At 37.6% G+C, this 20532-nt stretch overlaps 1 protein-coding gene across 1 annotated transcript; it reads left to right on the plus strand.

The window, feature by feature from the left end:
* The first annotated feature begins 5136 nt into the window (after positions 1–5136).
* Positions 5137–14707, plus strand: LOC108680832 (thyrotropin-releasing hormone-degrading ectoenzyme). The gene is made up of 11 exons (XM_018169745.2): positions 5137–5336; positions 10139–10268; positions 10422–10928; positions 11199–11398; positions 11777–11932; positions 12335–12456; positions 12758–12935; positions 13269–13449; positions 13695–13848; positions 14037–14118; positions 14503–14707. Exons 2-11 carry the CDS (start codon positions 10140–10142, stop codon positions 14705–14707), a joined length of 1914 nt encoding a protein of 637 aa, XP_018025234.2. The 5' UTR covers positions 5137–5336; position 10139.
* Positions 14708–20532: the final 5825 nt, after the last annotated feature.

Genomic DNA, 20532 nt, shown 5'->3' on the forward strand with positions numbered 1-20532 from the left:
CCTGGTTGTTTACTTGACCTTTCATAAGTTATAGAGGATGCTTGACCTTTCATAAGTTTATGTTCGCTTCTCGACACCTCGTCGGCCATTTCGGCCCTATCCTAACCTGATATTTTTAAAAGTAAATAAATTCATAGTAGTAGCATTGCCAGGGAAAATAATCCCTCGTAATAATTTAATTTCTCAATCATAAGCCCACTTGCGTTCCCCATTTCAATTTAATTTATTTCTCAGGTAGCTTTTGTGAACGCAAACTAAAGTAACTATATAAGAATAGTTATTAATACGAGTGTCCGAAATTCATCATCATTGATTTGAAGAAGTGGATATGGCATCTTACAATATAATTTTACTATCAAAAAATTTCATAAATGACATGAAAATTCGCCGTCTATCTGGCAAAATATCAAGATTTAATAGCTGTCCTCGAAGTTTTTTTTACTATTCGTGAAACTTCTCAAGACTCAAGAAACGTGCATTGATGAAATGGATAGTTAAATCCATTTTCGGCGTCTAGATTTCTAGAAGTCGCATCTGCCGAATAAATACGAAACTCGAGCTTTATAGAGCAGACACCATCACTTGATTGTTACGTCTATTTTATTTAATTTAAATTTATAATTCCATGATGCAATTGGTGAGTATTTGCAAGTAAATTATGTACAATTCAAAGTTAAAGGTGTTCTAAATTGTCTTTAATGAAGAGGTACCGGGTACTCGTTTTATTAAAGTCATGGGACAAAAGATGCACTCAAGACAAGCACTGTGGTCCGTCTGAGATCGTGAATGGGGCAAAAAAAATATATATATATATAACTCAGTACTCACTGCAGTGAGTGACAGAGCACGCATTTTCTCGTCGACGAAAACGTGGAGTCACGGACGGACGGACATGGCCAGCACAATAGTGCATTTTTTTCATAAATGAGAAAATGAAAAAGATCGTCGGAGATGATCTCAAATGTTTAATATTTGCATTATTATTACGAAAACGTATCAAACAATCTTGGCCATTGTTTAAATAATACTCTTTGGGCCTAATATCAACTTAAGCGGCAATTCCAAAATGTGCTGAGTATATTATTCAGCACCACGAGTCCTGCAAATATTCCTATGTATGATTGTAAGAAACGTCGTATGAATATCCGTTTGCTGTTGACGTGACTTCGAATTCGGAAGAAAAGAAACACGCATATTGGCAAACCGCTGCTCGGTAATCTGACAACTTCTCATGTCCGGGTGATGTGTCGCCTGCGTGCATGCACAGCTTGTGATTGAATCTTTTACTTTGCCTGCATAAACATCTTAACTTAACTCGACTAGGTAAGTCCCTACGGGTGTCAATTTTACAGCTCATTAAAAGCTACTTGAGCAGCGTTAAAAGCTGAAATTTATTTTCCTGAACGCAATCTTACCCTAAACTTTTTTCACAAGAATTTATGATACAGAGCGTAATCATGAGTGGTCAGTATAATATTGAACGGCGAACGCAAATATTGCTGTCTAGAGCATAAAAAATTTCCGATTCCGTCTCGAAAACAGATTACAAATGTAGCTCAAATGCGTAAAGTTTCTTTCTCAAGTCCGACAGATTATTTCGTTTTATCTGTACATCACAGTGAACTGCATGCATTGTTTTCCCGCTTCTTTCCATTCGAAATATATGAATGCTTAAACATCGCTGTTGCTGTGTAGTGTCGAGCTGCGCCAAGTCACACACACACACACTTACACAAGATAAGGAGATAAAAACAAAAAATATATTCAATCGGTTTTACCGAAGAAACTTTTTTTAATCCAACTGGGATCAGTAAAAAATGATTGCACAAAAAAAAATAAATGAAATTAAAATTATCTAGAACTGAATGTGTCGAAGCGTATGAATCAAGGATATATCCTAAGAGAGGTAAGGCTTCTACCATCGAATTGCAGAATTTCCGACGAGATTTAGAAGTTTTATATTCCCCATCTCCTGCTGGAATCTCATGAAATTAAAACTGAACTTTGCGCTGCCTATATTTCTCGAACGCCATGGTATCTTTGGCAAACAATTCCTACATGTATTTCCACACGAGAACATTGTTTCTCTTAAATTACGTTAATTTTTGAGTGATGGTATAATATAATCAGTAAGGAAAGTCCATTGACCTGGTAAAAGCATCGTAACATCTAGCATTATTTGTATAAATCCAAACTTTTACTACCAGGCGTCGCTAAAATGCCTGGCGATGCTCCAGTTGAACTGCAAACACTGAAAATTTATAGTTCGGTTTACCTTGTATTTGGTTCAATGACCTCGCAGTTGGATCCGACGCAATTTTTTCAATGAGCTAAGCGCTCGTATACTCTTTGAACTAGTTTTTTCTAAACATTTGCGATAGTTAAATACACTTGGGTCCTAATTGCGCACTATAGCGACATTTGCTGCATTGATTTAAGAAATGATCAAAAGAAGCCCGACCCTGCTTTGAAAAAAGTGATGTTCTTGCAGACGCATCGGCTAAAACTTTACAGAGGTTGGAGTCTGTGTTTTTTATATATTTTTTTATTTAGAATTAGATGAAGTCCTAAAAATTTCTTATGCCTTTTTAATAAACACTTTTCATTAAGGACCATTTGAGTATGGGCGGTACATTGATACTGAATTGTTTTATGTACCACTTTATGATGAACTGATGATAATTATATTCATAATTTGTTGTTGAATATGTTGAATAAAATCCCGAAATTACCTGTTTGATCATGCTTGCATTGACTGAAATGCTCAATATACAGGATTGAGTCCGGAAGTGAGGTCATTCCATGACTCTGTGACTATAAATATTAAGAAACGAATCACGTAACTTTAATGACGTAATTTTGATAACATTTACTGTGTATTTATAGGTTTCAAAGAACTAATCGATTATCAGAGCACGTGTTCAATAGGCTACCAGCTAGAGAACTTGACAGCGTATATGACTTCATGAATCCGGTTCCACTACGCGAGTTTGCTGGAAAAAGTTCTCAGTGCATTGTAGGAGCCCCGCAAAGGTGAGCTTAAATAGAGAGTAAATTCTTATTCGTGGATGAATATGTCATAAAAAGATCATAAATATTTTAAAAAATAACTAAGCCATTTCCCTTGGTCACATAAGGAGCAGCAAATTCCAAACTATTACTTCAATACTCTGTAGGAACTCGTAGCAATGTTCCTGTTGACTAGCCTGCCGTGAATCGTTAGAGTTTGTCCTTGAGAGTCACAGCCAAATGACATGCATCAATGGACCCGTGCGCCTTAAAAGTAATCTTCGAAAAATTCCCTAGTTTAGTAGGGTAAATGCAACAGTCAAAAAGTGAATTACCTACTTGAGATAATCTAACGACATTGGTCACCCAAGTGTAGTTATTTTTCATTCATAATTTAATGAGACAGGACACACAGTTTTGGTCTGTAATTGCGCTTCATACTTTTGCGGTATTTATTTCCTGCAATTCGGATTTTCTGAATATCATAGGAAACAGTAACAAATGAATTTATAGAAAGGGAAAAAGTACAATGATTCATTGGAATACAAATGAAAAATTATTTTATCCCGAGACTAGAACGAAACAAGAACTGCTTTAATTCGTCAGTTACGCTTTCCACTGCAAGATGAGCTCATCGTGTCATCTCGCAAAATTGACGAAAAATCATTAATACCGCTAAAAGTGTCATTAATATCACGTGGTCAGCTTTCTTTTGATCAAACGACGCATACGCGAGAGACTTGAAGTCAAGTGTGTCCTGTCACCTATTGTCCTGTTGTCCATCGAAGTATGATTCATAGCTGCACACTGCCAAGATTAGATCAAGAGTCGACACTTGCTCCTTCCATCTCACGCAAAACATCAAGTCACTCGAGAAGTCTTCAGCTTTCCAGACGACTGTTTTAAACGGACAAAATGCACTTTGCTGTCCATTTCGGACAGGGAATTCTAGAGGCTCAATCTCTCTAAAACATTTTTCAGTCTGAGACTCAACATCGCACGCCTGCCAGTCAATGAGCGGACATTGTGTCATCTCCTAGTAAAAATTGGCGGCCTTCTCGTGAATGACAACTGTCATTTGATGATTGCAATCCGGTATGAATAATAATTATTCGTGACTTCGGTACATTTCAACCTGTAATTCTCACTGCAGTCTATAAATATAAATAAACTTTCAGCACCTGCACGTGTCTAAAGAGGCTTTTTAATGTAAATCGCGAGCAAGCACAACTTTCCTAAGGGTATGCTAATTTATGCGACATGTTGTGGTTGCAGTCAGGCGCACGACTTTCCCTGAGTCTTCTATAGTCTTAATTTATTGCATAGCTCTTAGCACCTAATGAGAGATTAGCAGTGCCGTGAATTGTCGTTTGTCGATTGCCACCTTAAAGAGGATTTGTGATTTGCAACCTGGCTGCCGAACTTTCATCAAACTCTAGCGCTTTTTCTTGTTGTGTTTAGCAGAAACGATTCAAAATTGGAAGCGTATTCATAGTCGTCATTTTAGTAGCTTAAATTGCGTAAAGATAGACATGGCAATACGGGAGTGTGTCCCATTTAAAATTTATCAAGTAATAACTTTCATTGGTCTGAATTGTAATGAATGGTATCACGCTTGTAATATGAGTCGTTAAATAGATTATGCAGAAACAATATAAAAAATTATTTTACTAAAAATGTCTTCAAAATTGCATAAAATTGTCTTCCTGATAGCCATTATAATGGGTTGCATTTCCTAGAGTACATATATATATTTAAGTTATGCAAGTCTTTTCTATATATTTGTCGAAGTCATGTTCAGAAAGTCCACAGATAATTTTTATCAGAAAGTTCACAATATTTCTTATAAGGTGCAGCAAGGCCACTACCAACAACACATCAATCTAGGTTTGGGAACTAGCATCGCAGAGGGAGAGATCAAACCCCACCTCAAAACAGCAAAACCGTGTGTTTATGTTCTGATCAAGGATGTGCACAGATACTTTTTGCGGAAGCGGATGAGAACAGAAAGCCTATTTCTGCAGTCATCGCTTCGACACTCACGCCGAACAGAACGAGTTCCGGAGCCGTGAACGGCTCACTCGCTCACGAACCACCGTCGAGGCAGTAGCAGCGGTGTTACGGTCGCTCTCACCTAGGCTGCACCGACTGACGTACGCAATACGAGAATAATTACAGCCTCGTTATGTGTTTTTTGTGAACGAGAATGTGAAGAAGAACTTCAATTACTCATGAATGGTTCTTTAGTTAAGTGGAGGTTTGCGTCGACCTCAATACTCGTGGTAGCATTGACTGATGTAGAGGTCCATTCGACTACAATTTAACAGGTAATTTCACTGTCATATCGATACCATATTTTATCATGGTAAACTAGTCCAATATTTCGTGTCCAATTTTAATTATTAGGTTGATGTCGTGATTCTCGTAACGTCTACGATGTTTGAGTAATTCTGCGTGAACTTTTTATCATTATTTAAGATCAATGAACGTCAACCACCACGGTACCCTCATAGCCTACCACTAAATATTACTTAAAGAAAATCTGCATGCAGGATTTGAGAGAAGGAAAACATGAATTTTTAATTTAATAACTAGTATACAACTCTATTCAAAATTTATTTTCAAGCTTTAAATTTAAACTGAATTCCTCGTTTCGGACCTGTTGACAAATTTCGCGAATGCTCTAAAAATCCTCTAGACATTTGATGTTCTCGTGAGAACGGATGCTTTAAGTAACATAAACTCAACTAACTAATTTTGGGTAACATAAATTTTATAAAAATAATTTCAATTTGCTCAAGGAAGTCAATTTTTCATCATTATAATATCCGACTAAAACTACTAGTTCATTCATTGTTGTTGATTCATTCACCTATTAAAAGTTCTGGCTGCGATTACACAATAGCTGTGAAAGTTCCATTGAGAACATCCTCCTCTTGCTTCATTTATGCAAGAACAATCGTGGAACTTATCTGTCGCTCGCTTGATAGTCACAGTCGTGCAATGTTGTTGTAATGTAGTTACTGTATTAGTAGAATAGTGTTGCGTACTATACTAACTAAATCGTGATACAATGCTGGTGGAAAATTGTTACTGTATTAGCGGAATAGTGTTTTGCCATATACAGTATACTAGCGAAATAGTGCTTCTATACCAGCGGAATAGTGTTACTATACTGACAAAATAGTGATACTACACCATTAGAATAGTATTACCACACCAGCAGAATAGTGATACTACGCCAGTGGAATAGTATTACTACACCAGCAGGATAGTGATGCTACACCAGTGGAATAGTATTACACACTAACAGAATATTGTAATTTACCCGCGGAGTGGTGTAATATACCTGTGGAATGGTGTTTATATACTAGCGGAATAATGTGACTGTACTTCCGGAATAACTCTAATGAATTAGTGGATCGTTTTACAATACTAGCGGAAAAGTGGGAAATATCCAATTTTTGATATTACGAGAATTTGTGTATGAAAACGAATTCGTGGATACCAAGAAATTGAGTAGGACTTTTAACTGCCAATTTGTATTTCAAAATTACATGTCGTGCGATTGAGGCAGCGCTCGAACTGTTTACAATCTTCCAGAAGTATTATCAGGGTAAAGTTCATGCATTAATATAATTTTGTAGAGTTCAAAGTTATGCACGACGTGAAAGATCATCTTGTCGTAAAACGATAGTGAGTCATAACTACATAACTTCACCTAGACTCATAGACCTGCAAACAAGCGTCAAATATGAGACATATATCATGACTTGTCTTTCTGCAAAGACCCGCTACAAGTTTTTTGCAAAATGCAAGTACTTGTAAGAAGCTCTCAATGATTTTCAGGTAGCAAGGCAGTACCGAGCGACGTCGCCATGCAGAATTTCTAAGTAATTCGTTCACGTTACATGTGCGACTGCATCGATTTCCCTCCTGAATTTAATGCAAACACAACAAGAATGCATGAATATTTATTACATGAGTATTTCCGACTCTAGATGTATTGACTTGAAATATTTTACATTCAGTATAATGATAAATGAAATTCTGCTTCGAACATGCAACGTTATACGTATTTATGATGCCCCATATGGAAGTTAGTAAAACAGTTTTATCAAAGCTGTGCCAGTAGCCATCATTAATTAGTTAAATATTCTTTAAGCATTTACTCGTAAATTTATGGAACTTAAGTTTTTTCTTTGTATCGGAAAAAAGGACTTTCTATCCGTTTTTATAGCATGCTTCTCGAATCAGGGCCAAGCCAAAAGTGCCGACGAGGAAATATGCATAAATGAATTTCAAACTTCAGATGGTTCCATTTTTCGCTGTGAGCTAGATAAGTTTACGGATTAAAACTCAGTGGTTCTGAATGACGCTTTCATATTTCTCATAAGCTAGTCCAGTGAACTTCTAAAAACAGAAGCTTCTAGAACATCAATTCCAATTCCAAATCAGCGAGCTTATTTTTTTCGACTTATTTTATTTTCGCGCCGAATACACCAATAATAATTGCTACTTGCGAATTAATTACAAAAATAATTACTACTTTTTGATTTGCTTGTCGCTAATTTGTCATGGACTCGGATCTTTGAAGATCTCCAAATGAGGAGCTCTGCATTTAATTTCAATAAAATTAGCAATCTTCTTCGTGGATTTTTTAGTTGCTTATTTTTTTAATTATTGCTCATGGCTACGAGAACTTTTTGGAACTCACGCTTTCACCAATCTCTCGCATCACGTATTCTTTCACATTCTTCTTCAAATAACAAATTTGAAGAAGAGCCAAGATGAACATGTTTTTCTGGACTTGCATATCTTTTTGGAGGTTAATCTTCTCGCTAAATTACCTGCCTGAGATGTACGCTCCTATGAAAATTCGTTGTCTGGTGTTAAAATTGATAATCACTGTTCTAAATAACTCATGCCGAAAAATCCCAATATGATCAATAAACAATAAATTCTAAAAATATTACGGCTTAAAGAATTCTGTAAAGAGTTCTCATGATCATTTCATTACAATTAAATTATCTAAATCAGTTTTTCACAGTACACGAAAGTTTACTTTTCACCTGTTAATAAAACTTGAGAAAAACATCACCTTGACTGGCACGAGCTCAAACCAAACGGGCATGGCTTGTGCATTTAATGGAGGTGAACATTCTTCTGCGCAGTAAATAATCCGAGCAGAAAGCTTTTAACTAGCCTTTCTTTCTTATCTTCATTTCGGAATAAATGGTTTTACAGTTTCAATGTTCTCTGGTATTAATGAGAAGCTAACGGAAGAGGACACCTGTTAATAACCCACCAAATCTTCGGACCTCGTTGATAAACAAATTTTTGAAGCGAAACTTTATTCTGGGTTATAATGGATTTTAACCGAATGTTTGTATTTATTATCTACATCTCTGATTATTCTTTAAACATATTTTTAGACAAAAAGCTGAAGAAAAATGCCTTTGAGGCTTCTGAAGAGCCGTGAAAAAATCGGGACTCAAAAAGCTGAAATGAATTTTATTGCCCAGGACCGGGAAATTAGATTCGAACTTTCAGCTTCTCCACGGGAGATCATTTATCCTGTAAAATTTTACAATAATTCAGTTGACTAATAATTTTTACTAATTCAAATCTGTCATACAATTTGCGTGAAATTTATCGTCGATGAAACTGCAACTCACTTATTTAAGGGCAGCGCACGTTTTTGCTAAGTCTGATTAATTTCTGGGAGTGTATGAGCCACACATACAATCTTGGAAAAATATCAGCTGAATATATTTTGCAAAATAAAACTCCCACCTAAGATTCGTGGAAAATTATCGACTCCTCTCAATTTACAAATATATTTATATAATGAAAATTTGTAACATATTGGTCCATATTAAAAGAACTTAACCGTGTAAGCTTAATAACATGCAGTTCCAAGCCTACTCTTCTCGAACGCTTTGAAAGGCATTAACGATTAACTGTTCTCCGATGATTCACTACTGAAACAAGTCAATAATTTCCTTAACGGCCGAGTAGCTCTGGAAGTGAGGGCGATTAACAAATTGCTGACCCGAAACAACTTTCCCTGCTGGGCGGGTCTCTTCCGTGCGTGTGTCCAGTTAAGTGCGGCTACGTGCAATACTCATTGTTCCATGCATGCTCTAAATTATACAGTATTGCGACTTTCTCAACTTTTCACCAATTTACTGAAAGTCCCTTGTTGCCATAAAAGCCTATCGTTATTAATACGGTCATCTCATCGGCGAGACTAAAATTTGCTTACCTCCAAACGTACCAAACGACCAAAACCTTGAATTGGTACTTGATTTTATTTATAACATTATGGACTTAATTTTTCAGGTGTTGATCGCAGTTCTAACTGATTTCACTCGATCACGCCCCATTAATTCCTGCACCGGCATCTTCATCAATATCCAAGAGAAATTATCGTAATAAATTTGGTTCTATAGAAAAGAACCTCGTCTTTTTCAAGCAGCGGTTCTCCCCGCCCAGCGAGAACTCCTAAAATTGTAGGCTCGATGAAACCGCAATTAAGGTCTCAACGTTCACCTAGAGCAGGAAGTCGCGGTGAGGAAACCTAAGGCCAGATTATTGACAGTTTCACTGATGCAGGCCTCTAATCGGCAGGAAGTGAACCTGCTTTATATACTCAGTAGCCTCAATATGATATTTCACGGCTCCTTAAATAGCTGGAAAAGTGCCATGTTTATGCGTCGCCAAATAATTGTTGTGCACTCTCTTCCTGAGCGAGACCAATACGTCTTGATTTGATCATGGTGTAGATAAGAGGAAATGGTTACACTAGTGAGTCGCATGGAAGGTTAAAATGAATTGCGCAATGGAGACGCCTTTTAAAGCGCATTATTTATTTATTTATTTCCCAGCATTAGCATAATGTTATTTTTTTGAAAGTAATAATAAACATCTAGTAACATTTTCAAGCCATATTAAATTAAATTAAGTTTGTTACTAGAAGCTCTTAAATTATAAGCCAAATTTTCAGTGCTTATATCCCCAATAGATCGGATTGGGTTCGAAACGAAGTTACTCTTGAATATATAGCCTTACTTTTATCATGTTTATTATAAAATGACGTATGGATGTAACAGTTCGTACTTCTCAGGATGACTGTAACGACGCAGCTGTGGCTTTTTACGGTGTGCTCTACAGTCTCCTCGTCATCCTCAACAGTTCAACTCATCACTGAAAAATTATGGGACTCACATCACTCAGTCGAATCCAAGAGGTCAAAGGTACAGTTAGTGTTGAATGGCCCATTATTAATAGATATAAACAGACTTTGCTTAAATCGTTAATTAAATAGTGTCACTCGTACAACCAAGCAGATTGCTGTTAACGTTTGCTTTCACTGATGAAAACCTTAAACCAAACTTTCAATATTGCAGAACATTTGGTTTCCGAATACCAACGACATTCAAGAGCCGCCAAAGGCTTCAGTGCTTGAGGAACGTTCGATCAGTTCATTGAGACAGCAACTCTCATCCGAATCAGAAGAACCGCCGCTCCAAACCCTTTCACATCGCTGGAATTTTTTCCAGAACACTCTACATTTATTTGACCTCAAACCTTTACACATTTATGACCTATTTACCACATCTCACCAAGATGTAAGGAGCGCAAACGGCAGTTCATGGGGGCAGGGGTTAATGGATGTTTTGGAATCTATAAACGAAATTAATGAGTTGACGAAAAGAGAAATAGAAATCGATCATAGTTATCACAGACTGCCTGATCTTCTCGAGCCTATGCATTACACTCTTGCCCTCAAAGTCTATCACTGGGGCAATCGAACGTTCAGTGGTCGGGTCAGCATTGCAGTCCGTGCTAAAGAGGATTCCAGCGTCGTATTCCTTCACTGCTCGAAATTAAATATCTTCTGGGACTCGGTTCAGGTGCGAAATATTACCACTATATATATACCTTGCAATACGCCGCTAAAGCTGCATAACTCCAGATTCAATTTCAAATTACTTATTCTTAGTGCTTTTAGACCATGTTTGAATATTCCTGATGTATTTTAATTAAACTCTTTATGTATGCAAAACGAAGAGCAACCAAAACATAAAATTTTAGAAACAATATTGCCTAATTCGACGGCAAACTCTGAACTAAAGTTGCACTGTTGTTTCAGTTTCTTAATTAAATCAGTTATTATTTTGCAGGTCATTGATTCAAGCGGGACCAGGCAGCACCGAGTGGTTGACCACAAGATCCTACCAGGCCCCGAAATGATAGCGCTGGTTGTGCGCCCCCGTCTCATAAAGGACGTTGCTTACAACATATCAATTGAGTTCAGTGGAGTGATGGCTGAAGATGAGTACGGACTCTACAGCTTGTCCTACTCTAACAATGGTGACACGCAGTTAGTATATATTCATTAAAATAGTAACCCTTACATAATTACTTCAAGGAATTGTTCTCGTAAAAACTTCAGTATATTAGCTACTGTAGGACTAAATAGTTATTTCATTCACGTTTAAATCTAATAACCGCACACGGATTAGATCCTAATACTTAACTGGGGACATTACATTATTCCAAATTTCCCGGAGTATAGGCTACTCAATTATCGTTTACTTATTTTTTCTTTTCTAATTTTTTGACTGAGTCATGTAAGCTATGTGCTTTTAATAACACAATGTTAACAAGAACTCCCTATTTCCCCAACTGCTTGCATGAATTTGCTACTTATAATTACACTTTAAACTAAAAGAAGCGTTAACTGTTGACGTTGCGTCAGTTACATGGCGCTGACGCAGCTCCAGACGACGTACGGGCGTCAGGTGTTTCCTTGCTTGGACGAACCTGCGCTCAAGGCGCGCTTCTCCCTCCGCGTCGCCAGACCCACGAACTGCACGGCGCTCTCCAACACCCGTCGCATCTCTACCACCCTCATGTGCTGCCTGGCGAGACTCTTTCCAGAGAATTATTGATATTAATAGGGCTGAACTTTAGCTGTGTGAGCTAATATAGTTGCGAAACGAATAACTGGATATGAAAGGAGCAGAGGCTATCGATGACCAGAAGGAAATGATATTTAAGAGCTTGAAATTTAGTAACAAAATAGTGGGTTAGAATCAAATCTAAAAGAGTTGCAATGAACCAATTAACTTTTAGTGAATACGATTTTGGTCGGTAAATAACCGATATTTTCCAAACAATCACCCGGCTATAAATAATTGAGAATCATCACCTCTACATACCGAAGAGCTTAAAAGCACATAAAATCATGAGCTTTAATCCATGAATTTAATTGACTAATCCCATACTGAATGCGTGTACATTGCTTGCGTCGCAGCGAGCCTGGTTGGGTGTGGGATGAGTTCGAGACCACGCCGCTGATCTCGACTTACATCCTGGCGTTCGCTGTGATTGACTTCGACTACCTCACTGTCACAGGGCCTGGCATCACGTTTTCGGGCGAGTAAACTTCCAAATACACTTATTGTCACCCTGGATAATTCACATTATTTGTACATAAATTGTAAACCGAAGACTTAAAAAGGAAGATTGAAGTCTGAACAATCCTTCATTTATGTAATTATCCCTACAGCAATCTTTCATTCATTTAATTATCCCTACTACTTATTATTCGATTGGCCATTTTAATGCCTAGAAGCTAGCTTAATCCCTAGTATCGTGAATGTGTCTATTGTTAAAAATAAATAGATTTTGATCAACTCTTCTTGCTTATGAATTAAAGGCGTTTTTCCTGCTGTAGTGTGGACTCGCCCTGACCTTCTCCCGTTCGCTTCGTACGTGCTGGAAATCGTACCTCAACTGCTGTATTACTACCAAGATTATTTCAAAGTCAAGTATCCACTCGGCAAACTCGATATCGTTGCTGTGCCTTCTGTTTATCCTAGAGCCATGGAGAATATCGGCCTCATTTCAATGCAGTGAGTGGGTAAGAGCTGTCAGTATTAGCGAGAAGCCAGCTTGTGAAATCAAATTTTTACTTTAAAAATCATACAGATCTCTTGTTTCCTTTGCATTATACAATTAAAGCAGTATTTCCTCCATGCTTGTAAAATGCCATTTGTTGAGAAATTTAGTAACGTGAAGCCAGCTTAAGATAGTAGCCTAATCAGTGCACCATCCGTTCGATTTAACTAATACTCTAAATTAGCATATGCATGGGAGAAACAAAATTCCAAAAACTCCACGAAAAATCAATTGAATATGTATATACATGTATAAGAATATATGATCTTGGTTGACGGTCGCTGCAGTGAACGCATGGTGCAGCGGACGCCATCCTCCCGGACTCAGGACCGGGTGGTCACAACCAAAATCGTGGCACACGAGTTGGCGCACATGTGGCTCGGCAACCTGGTCACGCCAGCGTGGTGGGACCACATCTGGCTCAGTGAGGGCTTCGCGACCTTCTTCGCTGCTCAAGCCACATCTCTGGTTGGAATAAATTAATAATAGAATATCTCGTTGTTGAAGTCTCTATCCGTGTAATTTAGTTATTTAAGAAGCCTGTAGATTGTATTTGACCATCTCTGTTGATTGTAATTGACCGAACGGTCACTCATGGAGAGTTGTTTGTTGAAATTCAGCAGCATTTTTTAGTAGGTACCAGGAGTAGTTGAAGCATGCCTGCGACAACTCGCTGTGTGTTTCACTTTCTAGTAGTTTGTTAATGCACACAGATCATACCTGACGGTTATGTGGAAGGCAGCTTCGTAGCTCACGAACATTGGCTGTCTCTTGCTACAGACGTCGCGCCGATGTCTCGCGCTATTTACGTGCCCGTGTTGAGTAATCAGACGCTTTTGGTCTTTGACGACCACACCTACAACAAAGGTTGGTGTTCTCCTTAATGAGCCCGAGTAATATAAAGTCAAAAACATAATATTTATGCGAATAATTCGTAAATCTTCAATTTATTTGGATGCTTAGTAAAACACTAAGCATCTAAATAAATTTAGGATTTACGAATTATTCACACGAAAATTATATTTTTGGTTTTATAACATTGACTTTTTTGTCAGGCGCGTGTCTCGTGAGGATGATGCAGTTCTTTATGGGGGAAATGAACTTCCGGCGATCCGTATCTACTTACATAAAGACGAGGTATGGATGGGGCAGTCTTGCGTTAAATAAAAATGGCCTCGAAAGAGCTTACTCATTTAAATACCCAAGATCGCTTACCAAAAACTTGACACGATGCAAATCAATTATTTCCAGTTTTACATAATTTCCTAGACTCGCCTTAACTTCTATTTTTGAAATCGAATCAATTTTGATTCAAGATTTTTCCATCCACAATCCATAATTTAAACTTGTTTGAATTTCTGGGAATTAGTCTTTCATGAACGTTCAGGACATTAAAAAATATTTGATATTACTAAATTAATTTAATCCAAAATATTTTTAATATGTGTTAACATATATTTACTTATTTCGTTTTTACTTGCAGACTTGAATATAAATTCATGTGATACTAATTGTTTGCAGACAATTTTCTACGAGCACGAACTGGGATCTGCTGAGCGTGTTAGGAGACACGAACACCGTCCGTGAACGCCTCCCCGAGTCTGTGGAGCTGTCAGAAGTGATGCGAGGGTGGCTCACCATCGTCGGCTATCCCCTCATCACCATCACCAGACTCTCTAATGGCACGGCGCGTCTGGAACAGGTGACAGTTGCTTGGAGGAAATAAGTTGGAATTTACAGTCTTAATTGCCTCTATCATTCTTATTATATTGTTTATTGCCTCTATTATCTTTATTGTTCAATGAATTACACTATATTACCAGTAATTGTCTTCAGCTTAGCATGATAACATTTAGCATAGATTTTTATCAAGTGAAATTGTCTATCAATTTTTTATGAGTTGAAAATGCAATCATGGTTTTGTGTTCCTTTCTAACAGAGACTCTTCACCTACTCCACGTCTGCTGATATTCCCGCTGATTCGTTCTTTTGGGTCCCTCTGAGTTGGATTTCTGAGACGGACGCTCTGTCGTCTGAGCCACCGTACCGAAATTTATGGCTGCCTCCTAATAATTCGACCTTACAAATCCAGGACATACCAAACGAACAGTACTGGATTATCGCAAACGTACAACGTGCCGGATACTACAGAGTAAACTACGACACCAACAACTGGCTCCAGCTCGCTAGACAACTCCAGCAGAACCATCTTATATTGACACCGTCGCACCGCGCGCAAATATTGGATGATGCGTTTCATTTATACTGTGCGAGTGAGTGGCGTGAGATGTTGTCTATCACATCCACTAATTATGCAAAGGCTGGCAGAGTATTCAGTCAATGAAGTGGTTTTTGATGCTTCGGGGGTTTATTGTGTCTGATTAGCTTGATGCGTTTAGTTGCGTCGGTACTGTAATGAATGAGTCTTTGTATTGTTTGTGGGAATCTCATTTTTTTGTGGTTGCTGGGAGTCTCATTTTGATCGGTGTATATCATCGACCTTGCATTAAAGACACACTGGAAAAAATATTAGGCGTCACTAGGTCCTGGGGACCAAGCGTCTGCGATTGGTTACTGCCACGTACGGTTTGGAAATGGGAATTTTAAACAACTCACTGAGAGAAACGAACCTAATTCAACTGCCACGAGGGGCTTGTGAGTAATCGCGAAACCAACCGACAGCTATTAAGAGCTTATTTAGCAATATTTTTGTGATTAATTATTATGAATTATCGTGAATGATTACATGAATTATCTGCCAGACCTGCTGGAGGAGGATATACTCGAGGCGCTCTACGCGTACGTGGCACGCGAGCTCCATGCGGTGGTATGGAAGGTGCTGTACGCTAACGCCCACCTCCCGTACCGTGAAGGAATCCACCCTAAAAACTTCATGCAACTCAGAGTAAGTTTAGTACATATATGCTAAAAACTTTAATTCAAACTGACATGTGTATTATATGTCTTGGAACTAATGATTGTTCCTCAAAAAGCTGTTTTTGTTGCAGGATAAACTGAGCCGTCTGCTGGACGTTTAAACTTCAACTCCACCGATAACTCCACCAGAGGGTTGTTACCCTGATTTCTGCTGAATAGTGAGGGGAAAATCACAAGAAGATATAATGAAGATGAAACCAGCATTATCCTGAGATTATAGCTACTATTTCGGGTAACCTGGTGATGTTGTTAGCGCATTTTCTCATTTATGTAACAAATGCACTATTGTGCTCGCCATGGCCGTCCGTCCGTCTGTCCGTTTGTCTGTCTGTCTGTCTGTCCGTCCGTGACTTCAAGTTTTCGTCGACGAGAAAATGCGCTCTTTGGCACTCACTGCCGTGATTAATGAGTTATATTTTTTTGTGTTTGCCACGAATAGATCGTTGTTGGAGACCGCAAATTTTGGCTCTGATTTTGTGCATGCCAGGTAAAGATTTTCGGAGACCGCAAATTTTTGCCCGGTTCAATTCACATGCCCGAACTGAGCAAGAACTTTAATACTCAACTGTCGTGACGAGCGCAAGCAGTTATGAATTATTGTGCCAACACAATAACTGTCTGTGATAGAAGCAGCAGGCGAAGAACTTTATGAACTTAATTATGAATGCTCTTGATGAATATAAAACTTTTAATTATTGTAAATAACACAAATTTCAGTAGTTTTTCAAGAACTTTCTACTTATAATAGAAACTAATATTTATAATTAATTGCCTGGCGAGCCTTAACGGGCTAAGAGATTGTTGTTGGTAGGATGAAATTCCGATCGGGAATATGAGCAGCGCCATCGTTGAACAAGGTTTAACGCTCAGTGCTGAACTACTGAACCGAAGAAAATTATAGATTATCAATAATATTTGCTAAAATGCACTTAATTATTGTACATTAACAAAATAAAGGTTTATATAATGTAATTAATTCATCTGTTAATTACCAATTAGAATAGCGGGGCCAAATTGATTATTTCAGTATACGAATGAGCGCATGCAAACTTCAGCATTTGAATATGATCTTTAATTTGCATTTGTAAGACGTAGTGTACATATTTAACTAGCGCAATAATAGAACAACGCCTATTTAGTTGTAGGCTTAGAGAAAGATTACAGCGGAGACAGCCGATAACCTGAGAAACTGTCCGGCACTCTCACACGACTTCGTGGTACGGTTTTCATGGATGATGTTCATGTCAGGCGCGTATGGCTGCTAGTATTCTGGCTGGAGCCCATGTAAGCAGAAGCGCCCGCTCCGTATACACTCATTTATTCGTTTATTGGGCAGTGAAGAGAAATTATTTCTCATGGTAGCTGTAGTTCCATGATCCTGACCCCAAGCTGAGTTCAGTGGATATGCATTGTACCATTAAGTCATTATGCACTTCGTGAAGTGCCAGAAAATGCTACATGAATTAGCAAGATTTTAATCTGGATAGTTCCCGTAGAAATGTCGAAATGTAAGGTGGAAATGAAACTGATAATGCGCCACATTTAATTTGTGTGATGCAAAAATGTAAGATCAGGGAATCGAAAATTTTACTTTGAACGTGGAGTATATTGAAATGCCGACTTTAAAATCTTTTATTAAGTAAACGAAAATATCGTGGTAAAATATAAAATTTTGTGAGACATCATTGCCACCAAATCAGGATACGTTATTAATTAATATCGAATGCACATTTTATTATTAGCTTGCTTAACATCTTAAAGGAAACTGTCTAGAAATCACGTTTCCCTATTATTTTTCTTGATTAGGAGTGTACATTCATTTACATATGCCTGAATTGTGGAGTGATTTTAACTCGGTTCACATTCTCTATATAAGCATACATAATGCTGAGCTGTAATGCGACAGTATCAATCTCATTCAAATTTATCTGTTGAATAAATTTATATTTAGTGCCAAAGCTATTTCCACAGTTATGTAAAATGAAAGTTGTAATTTATAAGCTAAATTTTTACTTTATAAACCGCAAATTTTATCTTATGCCTGTTTTTTCAAAGATATTAGATGCAGCAGAAGTGTTTTTTTTTTGTGTAATAAACGTTGTTCGCAAAAACCAAAATCACTGCAAAAGCCTTTTAAATAACTAGCTATTATTCAGACCAATCATCAGTTTCTCAGACCAATGGTGGCATTTAGCCGGGATAAAGTTATTTGCTCGATTGTTTTTCCTCACTAGAATAACGATGAAATTCCAGTATTCCGTCATTTGGTTGCAGTCTCACTTATTGGTTCTTTTCTGGCACAGAAAAACTTTCTTTTTTTTCTGGCATTATTAGCGCAAAAGTTATTTTTGGACACTCCTGCGGTTATGTAACTAAATAATACCATTAAACAAGAAGTAGAGGTCTATTTGCATTAACTATATTAAATAGTTAAAAAAAAGCCTTTTTCTGTCATCAAGAATTGTATGCACATGGCCTCACTGGTCATGAAGAGTGCTGGCAGTCGCTTTCCAAAATTTTGTATTTTTGGTTTTGGCAAAATTGAACGACAATGACTAGATTGAACGAGAGGGTTGAGTCAACAATCTGAGCTGTTCCGCTCGAAATCCAATGCATTTGAATTCTATTGTTAAAATTGTTCAAATTTTATACAAATTAGATATTTTTGGCATTTTATAGTTTACTGATATAGTGCTATAGTAGATGAAAATACTTATTTCCATATGTTTTATCATAGGAGTCTTACAAATAAGTTATGAATTTAAGCATAATTATCTAGTATATTAATATAAGCATAATTGTCTAGCATTTTACGCGGCTTTTCGATATATTTATACAAATCAATTGTAGAAACGTGCACAACTGCGAAAGTTTTCCCTCACGCCTGCGATAACTTTTCATGGGCACTGCTGATCAGCATTCAGCAGGTAAAACAAGACGTCTGCCGAGTCAGGCCACTCTATCGAACTTTATATCTAACTTGCTTACTTTCTAATCATCCTCTCCACTGCCAGTAGTTCCAAGCGATCTAGTAAACTCTCTTGCCTTCGAAACGTATTCAATGCCAGAAAAAATCATTTAAGCGTTATTTATTGCTTGTATTAATGATGCGTATTGATTGATGTAAATGAATTCCAAACAGAAAATGTATAAGAAAATAACTCAATTCACTTTACTAACGTCGATCCACATATAATTTGAAATATCATATGGCATTCAATGTTAATTGCACAAGCATGCATGAGCTTGGTGATAACATACAGGGTGATTCACGGAAACTTCCTGATTTGAAAGCGTAATAAAGAGGAGCGATAAAAGAAAACTAGTATGAAAAAATATCATAACGATACAAATTTTACTAAAAAGACATTACCTGAATTTATATTTTCTCTTAGTTTAAAGATGACATCGGACAAATGACGGCCCCCCAATGTTACTGCATACAGTTAGTCGATTTATGAAGTCCCGTTTAACTCGGTGAAGCATATTGACGGGTGTGTTGGCGATGGCTTGGCGTATGTTGTTTTTCAAATGAGGTAGGGTCTTGGACAGTCATTGTAAACAATTGATTTAAAATAACCCCATAAAAAATCACATGGAGTCAAATCGGGGGATCAGGCCGGCCAAAGGTCACCTCGCAATGAGATGAGGCGCTGTGCAAAATATTGTCTCAGAAAATCCATTGAACATCGCGCTGTGTGGGCCGTGGCTCCATCCTGTTGGAACCAGACATACAAAAGGCGTCAATCATTTGCGTGTACCAAGCTGCAGTCATCGTTACTGCGCGTTCGTTTTCCTTATAGGAACAAGACCTGAAGGGCGAATACGGAACCGAGAACGGAATGCTTGTTGAGTTGAGTAGCGATAATGGAACGGCCATTGTAAAAGTGCACCTCGACAGCAAGCGCAGGCCCCTCACTTGTCCAATGCATAGTGGCAACTGACTAGGTGGGACACAAAATTTCATGACCTTACCTTTCATAAGAGATACTTTCAGTTATTTTCCTACAACATCTAGCTGATTGGTGCGAAATACAGAACAAGAATATTCCGTAATCATCCTGTTTTAATATTTAAAATTTTTAAAAAGTTTTGTTGAAAAATAACCCTAAAAATCAGGCAACATGTATGAAGTAAAATGAGTAAAATTTCAATGCCAAAAATGCCTAATTAATTTACTATATATTAATTGAATTAGTATTGGATCATCAGACAAGAAAATTGAAAAATACATGTAGCTATTGTCAATAGAGAGAGCCAAATCTACACGGAAGAGATTGAAACCGTTCCGAATCGACGGGCACAGAACACAGAGACCTATCTACATCAAATACCAAGCAGATAAGAAAAATGAGCGTTGCTAAGACAAGATCTCCTATGAAAAATATGCCGTAATTCAAAAATCCTTACATTTCGTGCACTTGAGGTGGAACCTAAAATTTAAAACCACTTTCAGACACGTCGCTCTGTTCAGTGTGAAGAGGCAAAGCATAATCTATTTTATCTTTTGATGATACCTAAGTTCAAAGCTTGATGTCGGAGCTTGTCTTCGGAACTTTTCCGATGAAGATATTTGAAATTTACTGGGCGTTTAATTTGATTTTAAAATTTTGG

This window comes from Hyalella azteca, unplaced genomic scaffold (assembly GCF_000764305.2).
Source record: "Hyalella azteca isolate HAZT.00-mixed unplaced genomic scaffold, Hazt_2.0.2 contig10761, whole genome shotgun sequence".
Classification (NCBI taxonomy): domain Eukaryota; kingdom Metazoa; phylum Arthropoda; class Malacostraca; order Amphipoda; family Hyalellidae; genus Hyalella; species Hyalella azteca.

Bases quoted from the DNA above. Each gene is read 5' to 3' on its own strand.
- LOC108680832 (XM_018169745.2), top strand. From the start codon at position 10,140: ATGACTGTAACGACGCAGCTGTGGCTTTTTACGGTGTGCTCTACAGTC. The intron at 10,929-11,198 runs GTGCGAAATATT...ATTATTTTGCAG, and splicing joins TCTTCTGGGACTCGGTTCAG to GTCATTGATTCAAGCGGGAC. The intron at 14,119-14,502 runs GTATGGATGGGG...AATTGTTTGCAG, and splicing joins TCTACTTACATAAAGACGAG to ACAATTTTCTACGAGCACGA.